A 12,809-nucleotide genomic window follows, 5' to 3' on the forward strand; every position below is an offset into this window, starting at 1 on the left:
GTATTAATTTATATGGGAATGCGGTATTTCGGAAAAAAATAACCGCTGCACATCCTGCGTCGATGGTGCCTTGCTTCGAGGATGTGTTTGGTGTGGCTCATTTTTTGTGTATGTGTGTTCTTCCCCATTTCCATGCATCGTGTTTTTTGTTTGTTTGTTCGGGGTTCACTACGCTCGCCCGCGCTTGTCGGGATCGATTTTTGATGGGAACCCTGCACGAGGAAGCTGCAGGACCTATGATCGACGAGTTTGGGCACACCAACCTGCCACCGGGCGGAATGGTCCGGATGATTAATGAGCGGATGAAAGGTCTCGCATCCGACCGGGAACAGCCTAGCCTCCCGAATCGCTTAATTAGGATCGCAGGAACGCACGATAGAGACACTGTTCGAGAGGGCACATAATCCGGCGCTTGCTATGATAGCCGTGACAAAACACGGTTATTGAGCACCAGCTGGATGGCCCAATAGATCCAACATTCAACGAAACATGGAATGTCTCGTAACAAGCGTTCGATTACAAGCGATCGTGGATTCTCAAACTAATACCCTGGCAAGGAAGGAAGGATGCATTTGATGCGCTACTTGTTGACTTGTGAAAGAAACGGTGGAAAAACAGCCATCGGATGCTCGAATCTGTGGAAACTCGATCGATATATAGGCTTTTATATTTTATTTCCGAATGTCTTTTTCGTTTATTTCTCGTTCTCATATACTTGCACATTTGGGTGAGTGATAATTGTTTGTGTATATATTTATATAGCTTGTGTTTTTGTGAGAGTTTACGCTCGGGTAGTGCTTTCACTGGTTTATGGTCGCTTATGTGTGTTTTTTTTTCATCCGCTCCTTCCATGTCCTTACACGAACCGCTTATCGCTTACCCTACAGTCCCGAGATTGCCTGCTCTCTCGCTCTTTCTCTCTGCAGTGATCATTTCAATTTTCCGCCCCACCTCGACTGATCGAGAAAACGAACGATCGAACGGGAGATTTTGATTTTATACAATAAAAAATAACTAACTACCCCGAGGTGAACCAAAATCGATGATCGGCGTGAATGCGTGTGTATGTTTGTGTGTAAGAGGGGCTGGGGGAGAGAAAGTTTTCCATCCCACCATACCCCAGCTCGGGGTCTGGTTATTCCAATTCAAAGTACAATCTCACATAACTATTATCGTGTAATTATCCACAGTTAATATATGCACATTTGTGTGTATGATAATCTTTCTCCCGGGTCTTTCTCTTGCTTATCGTGTTCCGCATTTATGTGCGTTTCTCGTGCATCTGCTGAAGAAGGTTTCGCAGACCCTGGATGTGGGGAGTAGCGAAAAGAATTTCAACTTTTCTTATGCCCTTTTAAACCCAGCTCTATTGCCGTGTTCAGTGTTGCTTCGAACGAATGGGTTTTTTCTTGTGCTCCAGATACCTAGCACCTTTAAGTTGCTTGTTCTTGTAACTAACCCGCAACATGCACCCGGGAAATGGGTCCAACGACGTAGTACATAAAAAACCCGAAACGATGATGACCAATAATCCAAACACTTGCCACCGCCGAGTGAATTCAGCTTCACACGATAACGATCCTTCCGGGGGCACGGAAGGAAAATCACGCACACTCACACGCACACATACATAAGAAAACGGTGCGCCGTTTTATTCTTCTTTTCTCCATACGCGCATTTTGGTTCGCTTTCGTCCTATCTCCGGGTTTTCAGTAGTCCTATAACTAGTTCTCTTACGCCGTCACGATCATCGAGCTCATTCGATTTTGATTATACATTTCGATCTCTACATTTGCGCTACGCTACGTGTCATGCATGCAAATTTCCACAGTTCTGTGATTTGTTTGTTTAACTTTTTTTTCGTCCTCCGTCTCCCTCACGGGTTTTCCCGCATGAGCGGGGAAAACTCTTCCTTTGATGCCAAATCTTCACTCCATCATTACACTCTACTATACACAGGAAAGGGGCGAAGAAAAAAAACGAACTAACGGGCTGCACCGTCCGTGCGGTTATCCTTTTTGTTCATTTTTTGTTGTTGTTGTTGCAGGAAAGAGTGAAAAATATAAAATAAGTTCGAGTTCGGTTTTGACTCCCCGCCGCCGATCGTCAGTCGTCCAGGATTGGGCTTCTTTTTCTTTCCTTTCGTTTCATTTATTTTTTTTACTGTTGTTGTACCGGAAACGTCCTTCTAGTCCTTGTGCTTAAACCGTAAAAAGGGTGCATCTTTGTATGTTTTGCCTTTCGCCCGCTTTCACTCCATCCCCAGCGGGTTGGGATGGTTCAGTGCCTTGCCACCGAGCCGTTGACTATCTAGAACCAGTACAGATCCTTCGACGATTCCTGCACTTGCGCTTCTAAACCTGCAACGGAAGGAGAATAAAAAAAAGGTATCGCGTTAAAGCGAATCTGCAATCTTAGCTCCCACCGGACGTAATAACTGGCCGCCACCGTGCGAGCTCGCTCTGCCTACAATCGGTTCTTCGTTGTTGGGGTTTTATCTGCACCCCCCAGCTGCCACCCTCAACATCCCGTCGCTGGTACGCCGCAAGCATATTTATGCTCGCGCGCAACATCGTGCCCAACATCGAGGGCGTGTCCTCAGATGGAAGTCGAGCGAACCGAGTCGAGCGAACACCGTTTGCAATTGGTCCGGCACAGGACGTAAATTATTTATTTCCTTCCCTTCTTTTGTTGCCAATCCCCCACCCCACGGGTTGACCACAAATGGGCACGAAAAGTCCGGTGGCACGATCATGTGATGGCCGTTGAATTATGGCCAAACGGAGGGGAAGCCAAACCGTGATTCTGCCCTTTGTGAACTTTAGCCGACGGCCGTGTCCCCAAGGAGTTTCGATTTGCGCCAGAAGCATTCATCAAAGTAAAGTTTACGTACAGAGCGGCCGAAAGAGAAAGGGTGTGTGTACGTCACCCATAAGGGGGAGAAGGGGGATTTTCCTGGCCCTATGTCCATGGCCAGGGAAGCGGTAAATATTCCATTTACTAAATTAATTACCCTGTCGCGTGAGCAGGAAGCTTCGAAGCGCCCATCGAGCGCCCTGCTTTTGCGTCCGAAAGAATAATTACTGCAATTTCGAACCAAATAATAAGGGTGGTCCTCCTTCCCACTGTTCAACGAATTCGGACGAATGAATTACATACTTTATTCGTTCGGGTCGCTGAATGCGTGCTTAGAAGGCTCCCCCACGAGCAGACTCGTCTGGTGGATGCGATGGAAATGAGCCACATTAAATTAAACTGCCCGGCCCAATGGGAAGCGAGAATTTTTCCCAATTTTTCTCCATATCTCTTTGGGGGTGGCGGATTTCTTGGCTCTTTTTCATTTGTTTTTCTTTTTGCTTTGCTTTCCCACCCGCGGCTGCCTTTTTGATGATGAACATGGAAAATTATTTTGATGGACACAATGGAAATGAGCGCGATGTCGGTGCCTTTCAAAGCCACCGCAAGGAGGCGCTGTTGTTCTTTTTTTTTTGAGTATGCATATTTTCAACGCCTCCTGCGCTCGCTTGATAAATGTGGTTATGTTTTATACTTCTTTTTTTTCCCACAACGCTTCCTTCCGGGAAGCAGTCGCGTTTTCATGTGGTATTTTGTGCGAGAACGAGGAGCTATCATGATGAGCTCAAACGTTAAATTAATAGCAGAAATTTTAATATTTTTCCTCCCCCCCCAAACGGTTGACTGCAACAAAGGAATAATATGGTAATAAGTCAAGCATTTCGTAATTGCTCCCACACCTCTGAGGTTCGCTGTACGAATCTCCATAATATTGCGCTCCTCAATGCTCAAATTCCGACCAACGAATGCCGCATTCGGTCACCGTTCATATTGGCAGGCAAATGAACGACTCTGACCAGCGTTTTACTACCCAGCCAGTAAATCATAAATAGCTTGTCTCTCAAGCTGCTGCGATCGCTTGCGAATTCTATTGAGGGCCGGCAAAATTTATGACCGTTCGATTTACAATTTCGCACCACAACAACACATGATGCTGATCGTCGGGTAAATACAATGCAATGGACGAATAATTTATATGCTGCCCCACAAAAGAATCGGTTATCACATACGCACACTGCCATAGAAAGGACTGCTCATCTTGGGGCCTTCCGAAGGATCAAACGTGCCACCGTATCGGCCAAAAAATGTGGCATCCCTGGCGTGTGTGTGTGTGTGTGGACGGCTTACAAATCATCCTATCCACGACGGGATCTGGACGTGTTCGTACGTACGCATACAGCGACACGATCCTAAGGACCCTTGAGCCACGACAGCAACGCCAGTGACGGGAGATACAAAGCAGAATGTCCTTTTTCAAAGCGAAACGCTCGGAAACTCCAATTTCCCGGACAGCTTGCTTGCCACTTGCCCCACCCGATCGCATCTCTTTTGGCCCGGGAAAGTCCCCAACAATGGCCGATACACACGATACCGACCCATGACTTGGGGGAAGGCCTCCCGGTAGAAGGAAGCAGGACGCAGGAAGTTTTCTTTCATGTGTCACATAAATTTTCCCTCCCAGAGCCTGGGGTGAGGTGAGCAGTAAGTATGGCGCATTGCGTTTCGGTATACATAAGGGGAAAAGTTCCCGAGCCGGCTCCAAACCCTGCTGAGGGTGCCCCGGGATATATTAGTTTCCCGGATAATCCCCATTCGGTCCGTTTGGCAGGCAGAACACATCATGGGCACGTTCGCACGGGTCGGTCCTCGGAAGAAGCTTCCGGGCCTGGTTTTACTTAGCATCGGGTCAAAGTTTATTCATGACGAGAAGGAAAATGCAATTATTTATGTCCTCCGTCCACGAGGCCCTGCCTATCCTTTCGTTCCTGGTCGGTTCGTTCCGTCTCTCGAGGACATCCGAAAGGACCAACTTTAGATCAAACGGCTGTGCAGTGTTCGTCCGCATAAGGGGATATGCTTATGCATATATGTGCCTCACGATGGCCAGTCCCCTAAGGTCCTTTGTATGCCATGACCGGAAGCGTGCACCAATATCAGCACGAACTTTGTCACCTGTCCGTTGTCAACGTTTTCGCAACTTTAACACTCACCGACGGCATGTCGGGAAAGCACCCGGTCCTTGAGAAGGCCATGGAACGCACGAAGTACTACTAAAGAATCTCCATTTCTTGGTTCCTTAAAGATTTCCTACACACCTACGCTTCTGCGTATTGGTAATAGCCCACTCGAGCGATGCCTGGGCCTGGTGCCGTTTTACCGACGGGTTTTTATTTGTACGCCTCATCTGAATTGACAACTTAGCAGTTTTATCTGCTGTCAGCGGTAGATTGCTTCCTGTCACTTCATTCACCATGGCAACAACCAGCATGCTCTGACGCGGGCTACAAGCAAACACGGAACCATCCATGCCATCCATCATGATGACGGCCAATCATAGCCGGCACCGCCGACACGCCGCCGAAGAAAGAAGCGCTCCTTCGAACCACCAAAAAGTGCCGACAAACGCACCTCGAAGGAGGAGAGACAAAAAAAAATACGGCCAAAAAGCACGGCGAACCAAAAACCCGCGGTCGCCTCTAATCGTGCCGGTTTCGATCGGAAGCATTTATGATAATTTATGATGGACGCACGAGAGCTCACCCCTTCACCACCCATCCGCCTGTGCCCAACACATCGCAATGTTGAAAATGTTATGTTTATTGGAGTGTATTGTGGAGTGTGTGTGTTTTTTTTCTACAGTGTCCTTTTCGTCCGTACGCTTCCTCGTATCGATTAGTTTCTCGATAGCAAATGTGCTCTCTCTCTCTCGCTCTTTTGGTGACGAAAACGGCAAAGCAAATGCATTCCAGTGCCCAATTTCGCTCGCCACATACTCGAGGCAAGCCACCAGGACACACACACACGTGCACACGCACGTACAAATCCTGTTCATAGGAAAAAAAAAGACCAGCATCCACGGGAGCTTCTCGAGCCCTCGGCAGAACCAGTAGCGTAGATGTCATCGGGAAATCTGTCGCCAGTCCATCGCATCGCCTCGCAGCGGCCAACCGTCGGTCCTTTGGCGACAACATGCGATGGTGGTGACGTCGACGGCTACCCGGTTTGACATTCCTTCGATTGCGTCTGATTCCGATGTTCGTTCGCGCACTTCTTTGCCGGCGCAAGGTTGGCGCGCGTGTTGCTTCGAATCCTAGCAAAAACGACCCACACTATCACTCGCCTGCGCACGCTCTCTCTCTCTCTCTCTCTCTCTCTCTCTCTCTCTCTCTCTCGATTCGGGGAAAAGCCGGCCAAGAGGTGCTTTTGGGTGTTTTTTTTTTTGCTTTTTAGCTCCACCCGTACCCGCTTGTTTCAAATCGCATTCCGCGCATTCCAATGCCAGATTCGGCACTGCGTATCGAAGCTACCGTGCGCGAACGTGGACCTGGGCGGAGAGGATGTACTAAAAAGTCGGCATCCAAGAAGCCTCTGTGCGGTGTTGTCACCATACAACCGACACGTAGCGACTTTGATCGCGGTTTCGGTGGATTTAGGTTATGTCGCGCAGTGCATTAGAATAAGAATTCGGATGGTTCAATTTGACAAACCGGCGGTGTGGTGACAGATGTTGAACCTGGGAGAGATTTTGCTCGATCTGGTTTGGTTTTTAGCCACAAATCATAAACCCATGGACGTTCGATGACGTCCCGAATCCAGAGTGCATCTGATCATCGTCGAGAAAGTCCTTCCCGGAACCATCACACGACGACGGCCACGTCGGTCATGACGAATGGGCACTCCGATGGCATGGGAAAAATGGAACCGATCGATCGGGGTTCGGTGAAAAAGCGCATCAGATGGGTTGTCAAATCTACATTCCAACGTCACGGGGTCACGATGTTTTCCAAAGGCGGACCGTTTGAAGAGTGCCTGCTCGGGAGTCCTCATCCACGTCATCGACTGGCACGTCATTGTCCGCCTACAAATCGAAGTCCGCTTGCTAGTTTAATTGATCGCATCTTCGTTTGTTTTATCTGTTTTTTCCCCTCAACCCCGATGGAACCGTCGCGCAATGGGGGTTTTGTGTTATCCATGTTCAACCCAAATAACTCCGCCATCTTGATCGCACCAGTTCAACGGTGGAGCTCAACTTGTGTGATAATAATACACGTTTTTAGCGTTGAGAAAAATCTCTCCTCCAATCGACGCACCCCTTTGTGTCTATTGCACCCTCTAGCAAAGTATTAGTTCCCCTATGAACTGGCGACCAGCCGAACCACGCGACTGGAATGCTCCACGGGGGTACCAATGTCGAACACAGGAACCCGCACCGCTTTGGTACGGCGGTCAAAGAACAAAGCACAAATTGCCGTCGGAATGTCCGACGGCATCGAGCGGTTCGAGCATTACCGTTCAAAAAAAAAACACACACACACACAAAAAGAACCAAACACGAAACAATCAACTGAACTCGGGTTACTGGCAGGAGACGCAGAAACATCAAACAGAAATTCGCTTGAAATTAACCGACTAAACGCCTCGCACAAGAACCACCCGGGTCCGGTTATCGTACCATGCGGCGGAAAAGTTACAAACCGACGCGTCCGTTACCAGGTTACAAGCGAGAGAGAGAGAAAGAGAGAGAGAGGTTACAGGACCAATGGCCTACTAACAGTTGTCGAAGTACTAACCTGCCATCGTTGGGTAGCTCGTGTAGGCGGCTGCACTCTCTAACGCGTGTGCCGTCTGCTGGTCGTGGTGTAACCTGCAAGCATACGAAAAAAAAGGATGCCACGTTAGACGAGAGCACAAGGATGCACCCAAAAACGGCTGTTGATGATGATGATGATGATTGCAAGTTGATTGTGCATCCTCGAGGCTGCCATAGCAACGGTGCCTAGTGATGCGTTAATTTTTTTTCTTTCGAGGAGAGAGAGCAAAAATTAGCTTACCTAGACGTGTGTCCGTACTGTTGCGGTAACCTCAGTAAGCTGCCATATTGCGCCATGTTGTGGTGGTACGCGTGGGCGTGTGCGGCATGCGCATGGGCCGCGTGTGCGTACGAACCGTAGTGTGCCGCATGCCACGGATCCGCCGAATAGCCGCCATCGGTGGAGTAAAGGTCGGAAACCTGCGGGAAAATCGGACGGACATTCCTCGTTAGCATATGTGTGTGTGTGTTTGTGGGTGGAAATGCATGACCACATGGCATGGGGTGCGCTTACCTGGTGGTGCGTTGGGGCAGGTGTAGGTGGAACGTAGTTGCTGTTCCAGAACGAGGGAGGAAAATTTCGACTCGACATCGAGCTGTATCCTGGCGAAGGGAAAAGCAGTGCCATTAGTTGATTGAAACGTTTCCACCGACCCAGGGGCATTGTGCGCTATCGCATCGCAGATTCCTGAGCCGATCCGTTTCCCTCGATATACGTTATGTCAGATTGAAACGACGATGCCGAATGTCCAAACCACCAAAAGGTCGTAATGAACCCAACCCAACGCAAACCCCATAAAACGCCAATCCGCACGCTCACACCCCCAGGACGATCGGTGAGTGCACGATTTTATTGTGTAAAAACAAACGACGCGTTTGGCTCCGCCCCGATGCACCGATGTACCGATGCAGTTACGTATTGCAACTGCAATGCACCACCATAATTGCAGCCTCCGAGCATCGGCTTCCCGCGGGAACAGTTGCGTCCTGGCAACCTGTTAAACAACTGCCCATCCGGGACGCGCACCAACGGGCATTCCCTTTTGCGATCTGTCCTTTTTGTCTGTCCCCACCCTCCCTCACTTCCCAAAGCTCACCCCCCCCCCCCTTTATCACTCTTCATTGGGCCCGTGGGGAGCAAAAAAAAGTGCCGCCGGTTGCGCGAGTTTCGGCCGAAAATTGTTGGAAAAATCTAATTAAACAAGCATCGACATTCCAGCGTTCGATAATTTCCCTCCCGAACGCGGCGGACACGATTTGAGGCGCGCATTCTTCGTGGCCTTCTCGCGCAGCTGGGAATCGACCGACACGGTTAGCCCCCCGGGGGAGGTGGGGCAGAAAAAGGAACGCTAGCAAAGCCAGCGTGAGCCGATGATGATGATGACGAGGAGGAGCAAAAAAAAAGACAAAAATATCACGCGAAAATTCCCCGCCCTGGATGGAGGGGCTTTTCGAGAGGTTTCCCTACCTGTGGAAAGAGTGGCTTGGGCAAAATACCGACGGTCGGACCGAGGCGGACGGGGGTGAACCGAGTCCGTGGTCGGGTCTTTTATCCCTTCCGGCGTACCGTTGGTCGCGATGCGAAAGAAAACCCCCCTCCATCGGACTGTCGGCGAGGCAATTGAGTTTTTATTTCACCAACAACGAGTCATCGAAGTCGACCGAAGGAATGCGCGAGACGAAACCACCCCAAAACCGATCGATCTTGCCAGCGGCACACGGTTTCGATCGCGTTGAAGATCGATTTGATCGACACGCGAGTGCGAACAAAACGCAACCAAAATGGCAACCATCACGCGAGGGATGCTGTTGCTGCTGCCTGAAATCGAGAGATTGTGTGAAGCGGACCCGTCGCTTTTCGCTTACTTTACGAGGCGCAAAAAGGACGATTAGCTTCCGGAGGGAGAGAAAAACAGCACCCACTTGGATCATCGAGCACTCTAATTTGCTTATCAACTTATGCTTCTCGCTGTTCCCTGCCATCCCAATGATTGTGGAATGCCCATCAACCCGATTGAGGCGATGCTTCGTCAATTAATTTACGTACATTCATGCGAGTACGTTAATGCATAGCAACACCGCCATTGAATTGAAGAGACCCCCTTTCAAACGCTTCGTCCTTGCGGGTGCGCTCTCGACGAATCGCTGACAATAATTGAAATTTCAACAAATGACCCCCGAGTACTCCCTTTAGCCTCCCAGGTCTCCCAGGAAGGATCCGAGAGTGTGTTTGGTCGAATTTTTACACGTTGCCCTACGCAATTTTCCAACCCACCCAAAGAATGCGCGTACGGACGAGTGGCCATTGGGCGTTTAGTTTTTCCCCCTACAATTGCTCCCACTTGGATCAACTGGGCGATAAATTTATCTACTACAAGACAGACGAAACTCGCCGTCGCGCACATTCCCGGTGACAGTTTGGTCGTTGCGGTGTTGGGAAATAAAATAAATAAATTGACCACATTAGACCGGCCCGATCAAAGGTCACCGGTTTGTGGGTGTGTGTGTGGCGTCGTCGGCCTTTTTCTTCAGCAAGATCGAAACTTGACGACAAGCGCGGACCGGCCATCTTCTGCTAACGATCCCGCAAAATAGAGCCGTTTAGCCAATTGGCCCCCACCCGTGCGATCGTTAGTAGCTCGAGATTGTTGAAATAGTTTACATGCATAATTTAAAACCACTTCCTCCCCCGGCGGGCAGGGAGATGGGGGTGGCTCATTCATGCGGATTTCGTGCGCCCGAAAACGCGCGCAAGGAAGCGTGAAAAAACGCACAAGTCCAAGGAGCATCACAACGACGGTGCTGCCATCTGTCGGCCGGCGCCCGAATTGCGTTGGCGACGATGACGATGGGCCGCGTGCGCATGTGACACGCGGAAAGACGCGGAAAATAGGCATCTCTCGTGTCAAACAACCGCTTTTCCCTCCCCCCCCCCCCCTCTTTGCCACCCCTTTGAAAATGGTGAGTCGATGGATGCTTAACAGTAGACAGATATTTCGACTATTTCATGCATTCGAACGGTGCAAATATTTTGAATAGCATTATCAAATAGGGCACCACCATACATGTGCGTGCGCCCTCAAGTATGCGTGCGTGTGTGTGTGCCATCGTATGTGTGTCGTTTGGCTCGCGCGACAACGGCAGGCGTGATTCACGTGCGTGATTGAATTCGACGCCGTCCGAAATGGGATGGCCGGTTGAGGCCGGAGAAGGCGCAGGATGTGTGAGCGTTTGCTTACAAAACAGCGAGCAAGAGAGAGAAAGAGAGAAAGAGAACAGATGTCTAGAAAACATCAATCCATCCCAAACCGGCCGTTCGATCACGCTAGGCGAAGATTCATAGTTACTTTTTCACGAAAAAAGAGGGTCCTTTGCTGGCATATATTTTTTTTGACTGTGAAGTGAGATGAAACACGAGAATCAAAAACGCACAAAAACAATTCAAAAATGTTCACAAAATTGTTCGCATTTTCTAATGCAAAAGCGCGAGTCAACACGAGAGCGAGAGAGAAAAAAAAGGCCACGGAACCCAAATTCATTCGCCCGCCAGCAGGCGAAAAATTAAATTTAGCGTACTATTATCATCGCCGCTTTAACGGAGCAGGCGATGGCGCGTTATTAGAATTTCGCCAGCAAATTTGTCGCGGCTTCGGCCTGCTTGGTTCGCCGGTTCGCTGGTTGCTTGGCATTTTTCGCCTGCTCGCCGAAATTCATTAAATCTTCTTTTTTTGTTGCTGTTGTTGCTGCTCCCATCATCTTGATGGTGTTGGCAACGTGCGTTTGTTTGTGTGGGGTATTTTTTTTTTCGGGAGCACGGTGCTGTTTTCCATCGTCACGCATTTTCCTTCGCATTGGCAATCTTTTTCGGGGCACGTATCGTTCCACCATGTTTGACTGGCTGCGTATACGCACACGCATATGCAAACGTTAACCGTTTTGTCACACTTTCAGTCACGAGGTGGAATACACACACGACGGATCCTTCTGGGGCTGATCGCGCGTGTAGGTAGCATGATGCCGTGGGACGTTCGCGGATATCAGCAAGGCATGCCCTCGAACATTTTTCCACCGAATTGGTGGCATTCTTTTCGCGTGCGGAAATTATTTTCGGGTTCAAATTCGATGCCCGGATCGCTGCCGAGGTCCTTCTGGGGGAGGCGCACCCACAGGGGCCTGCTCCACGGTCGGCGATGCGCTCTAATTTAACGATCTGTATAACACCCGAATTGATGAGATTACAACGGTATAATTTATCTACTCGCGAAGGATGCCCGCCAACGGGACCACGGGTCGTGAGGGAACAATATTGAGAAACGACGGCGCGTCTATTTGTTTTGTGAAAGGTTAGAGAAATATTTTCTCCCCCGTGCATTGCTCGCATTTCTCGATGACTCGTATGAATTTTGGGCCGATTTCTGGGGTTGGGATGAAATTTATTCCACCACCTCACACACGCTGGGTAGTTTAACAAATCCGCTAATTGATATCCTTTGGTTTCGCGCGAGTCTTTCGTCGGTTGTCACTCGGGCAGATTTTGCAACAACTCCCACAAGCGTCTGCTATTTTCCATCAACTGTCATAACGCTGTCAGGGGGTTGTTTTTTTTTTTGGAGTACGCGAATATCACCGACACACGGAGGGAATAAAAAAGGACACACGACCCAGAAACGGGTTAATTTGTTCCCCACCGTGACAGGGCGACAAATGCCAGCTGACAGACGGTTGATGACTTCTTTTGAGATGACACCTCCCGGGGTAAATCACCCGTTTTAGGTGGCATTGATCCACCCAAGGACTCGAGTGTCACTCGAAGCACGAAGCACTGGCCCCAACCCTGCGTCAGGTGTGGCTTATTATGCTAATTAATATTTTAATTACCACAATTTGACGCTAACGCACCGCTGGCACCTTCGGCAACTCGCGCTAAATGCAGCAACACTTTAATTAAACTCGATTATGATGACATTAATGAGTAACCAGGTCCCCTAATCGGGGGATGATGATGTGATGGGAGGCGAACTGCACTTGCACCCGGCGGCAGCAAAAACGCTCATGCGTGCTCGAATTCCCTCCAAGGAGCAGGCAATGCAATGACACCACGTGCAGCACGCGTTGGGGCCACGGTTGGAATGTTATGGATGGG

The 12,809-nt window shown here is 49.5% G+C and overlaps 1 protein-coding gene across 1 annotated transcript in view; it reads right to left on the bottom strand.

Annotated features, from left to right (window-relative positions):
* Positions 1 to 688: 688 nt before the first annotated feature.
* LOC128727508 (protein vestigial) overlaps positions 689 to 12,809 on the bottom strand; it is a 32,143-nt gene continuing 20,022 nt past the window's right edge. Inside the window, exons 4-7 of the mRNA XM_053821427.1 lie at positions 8,181 to 8,269; positions 7,908 to 8,086; positions 7,647 to 7,720; positions 689 to 2,360 (exon numbers count right to left, since the gene is read on the bottom strand). Of these exons, the coding sequence (XP_053677402.1) occupies positions 2,311 to 2,360; positions 7,647 to 7,720; positions 7,908 to 8,086; positions 8,181 to 8,269 (392 nt within the window). The 3' untranslated portion in view covers positions 689 to 2,310. The remainder of the gene's footprint in view (positions 2,361 to 7,646; positions 7,721 to 7,907; positions 8,087 to 8,180; positions 8,270 to 12,809) is intronic.

This window comes from Anopheles nili, chromosome 3 (genome assembly GCF_943737925.1).
Source record: "Anopheles nili chromosome 3, idAnoNiliSN_F5_01, whole genome shotgun sequence".
Taxonomy (NCBI): Eukaryota; Metazoa; Arthropoda; class Insecta; order Diptera; family Culicidae; genus Anopheles; species Anopheles nili.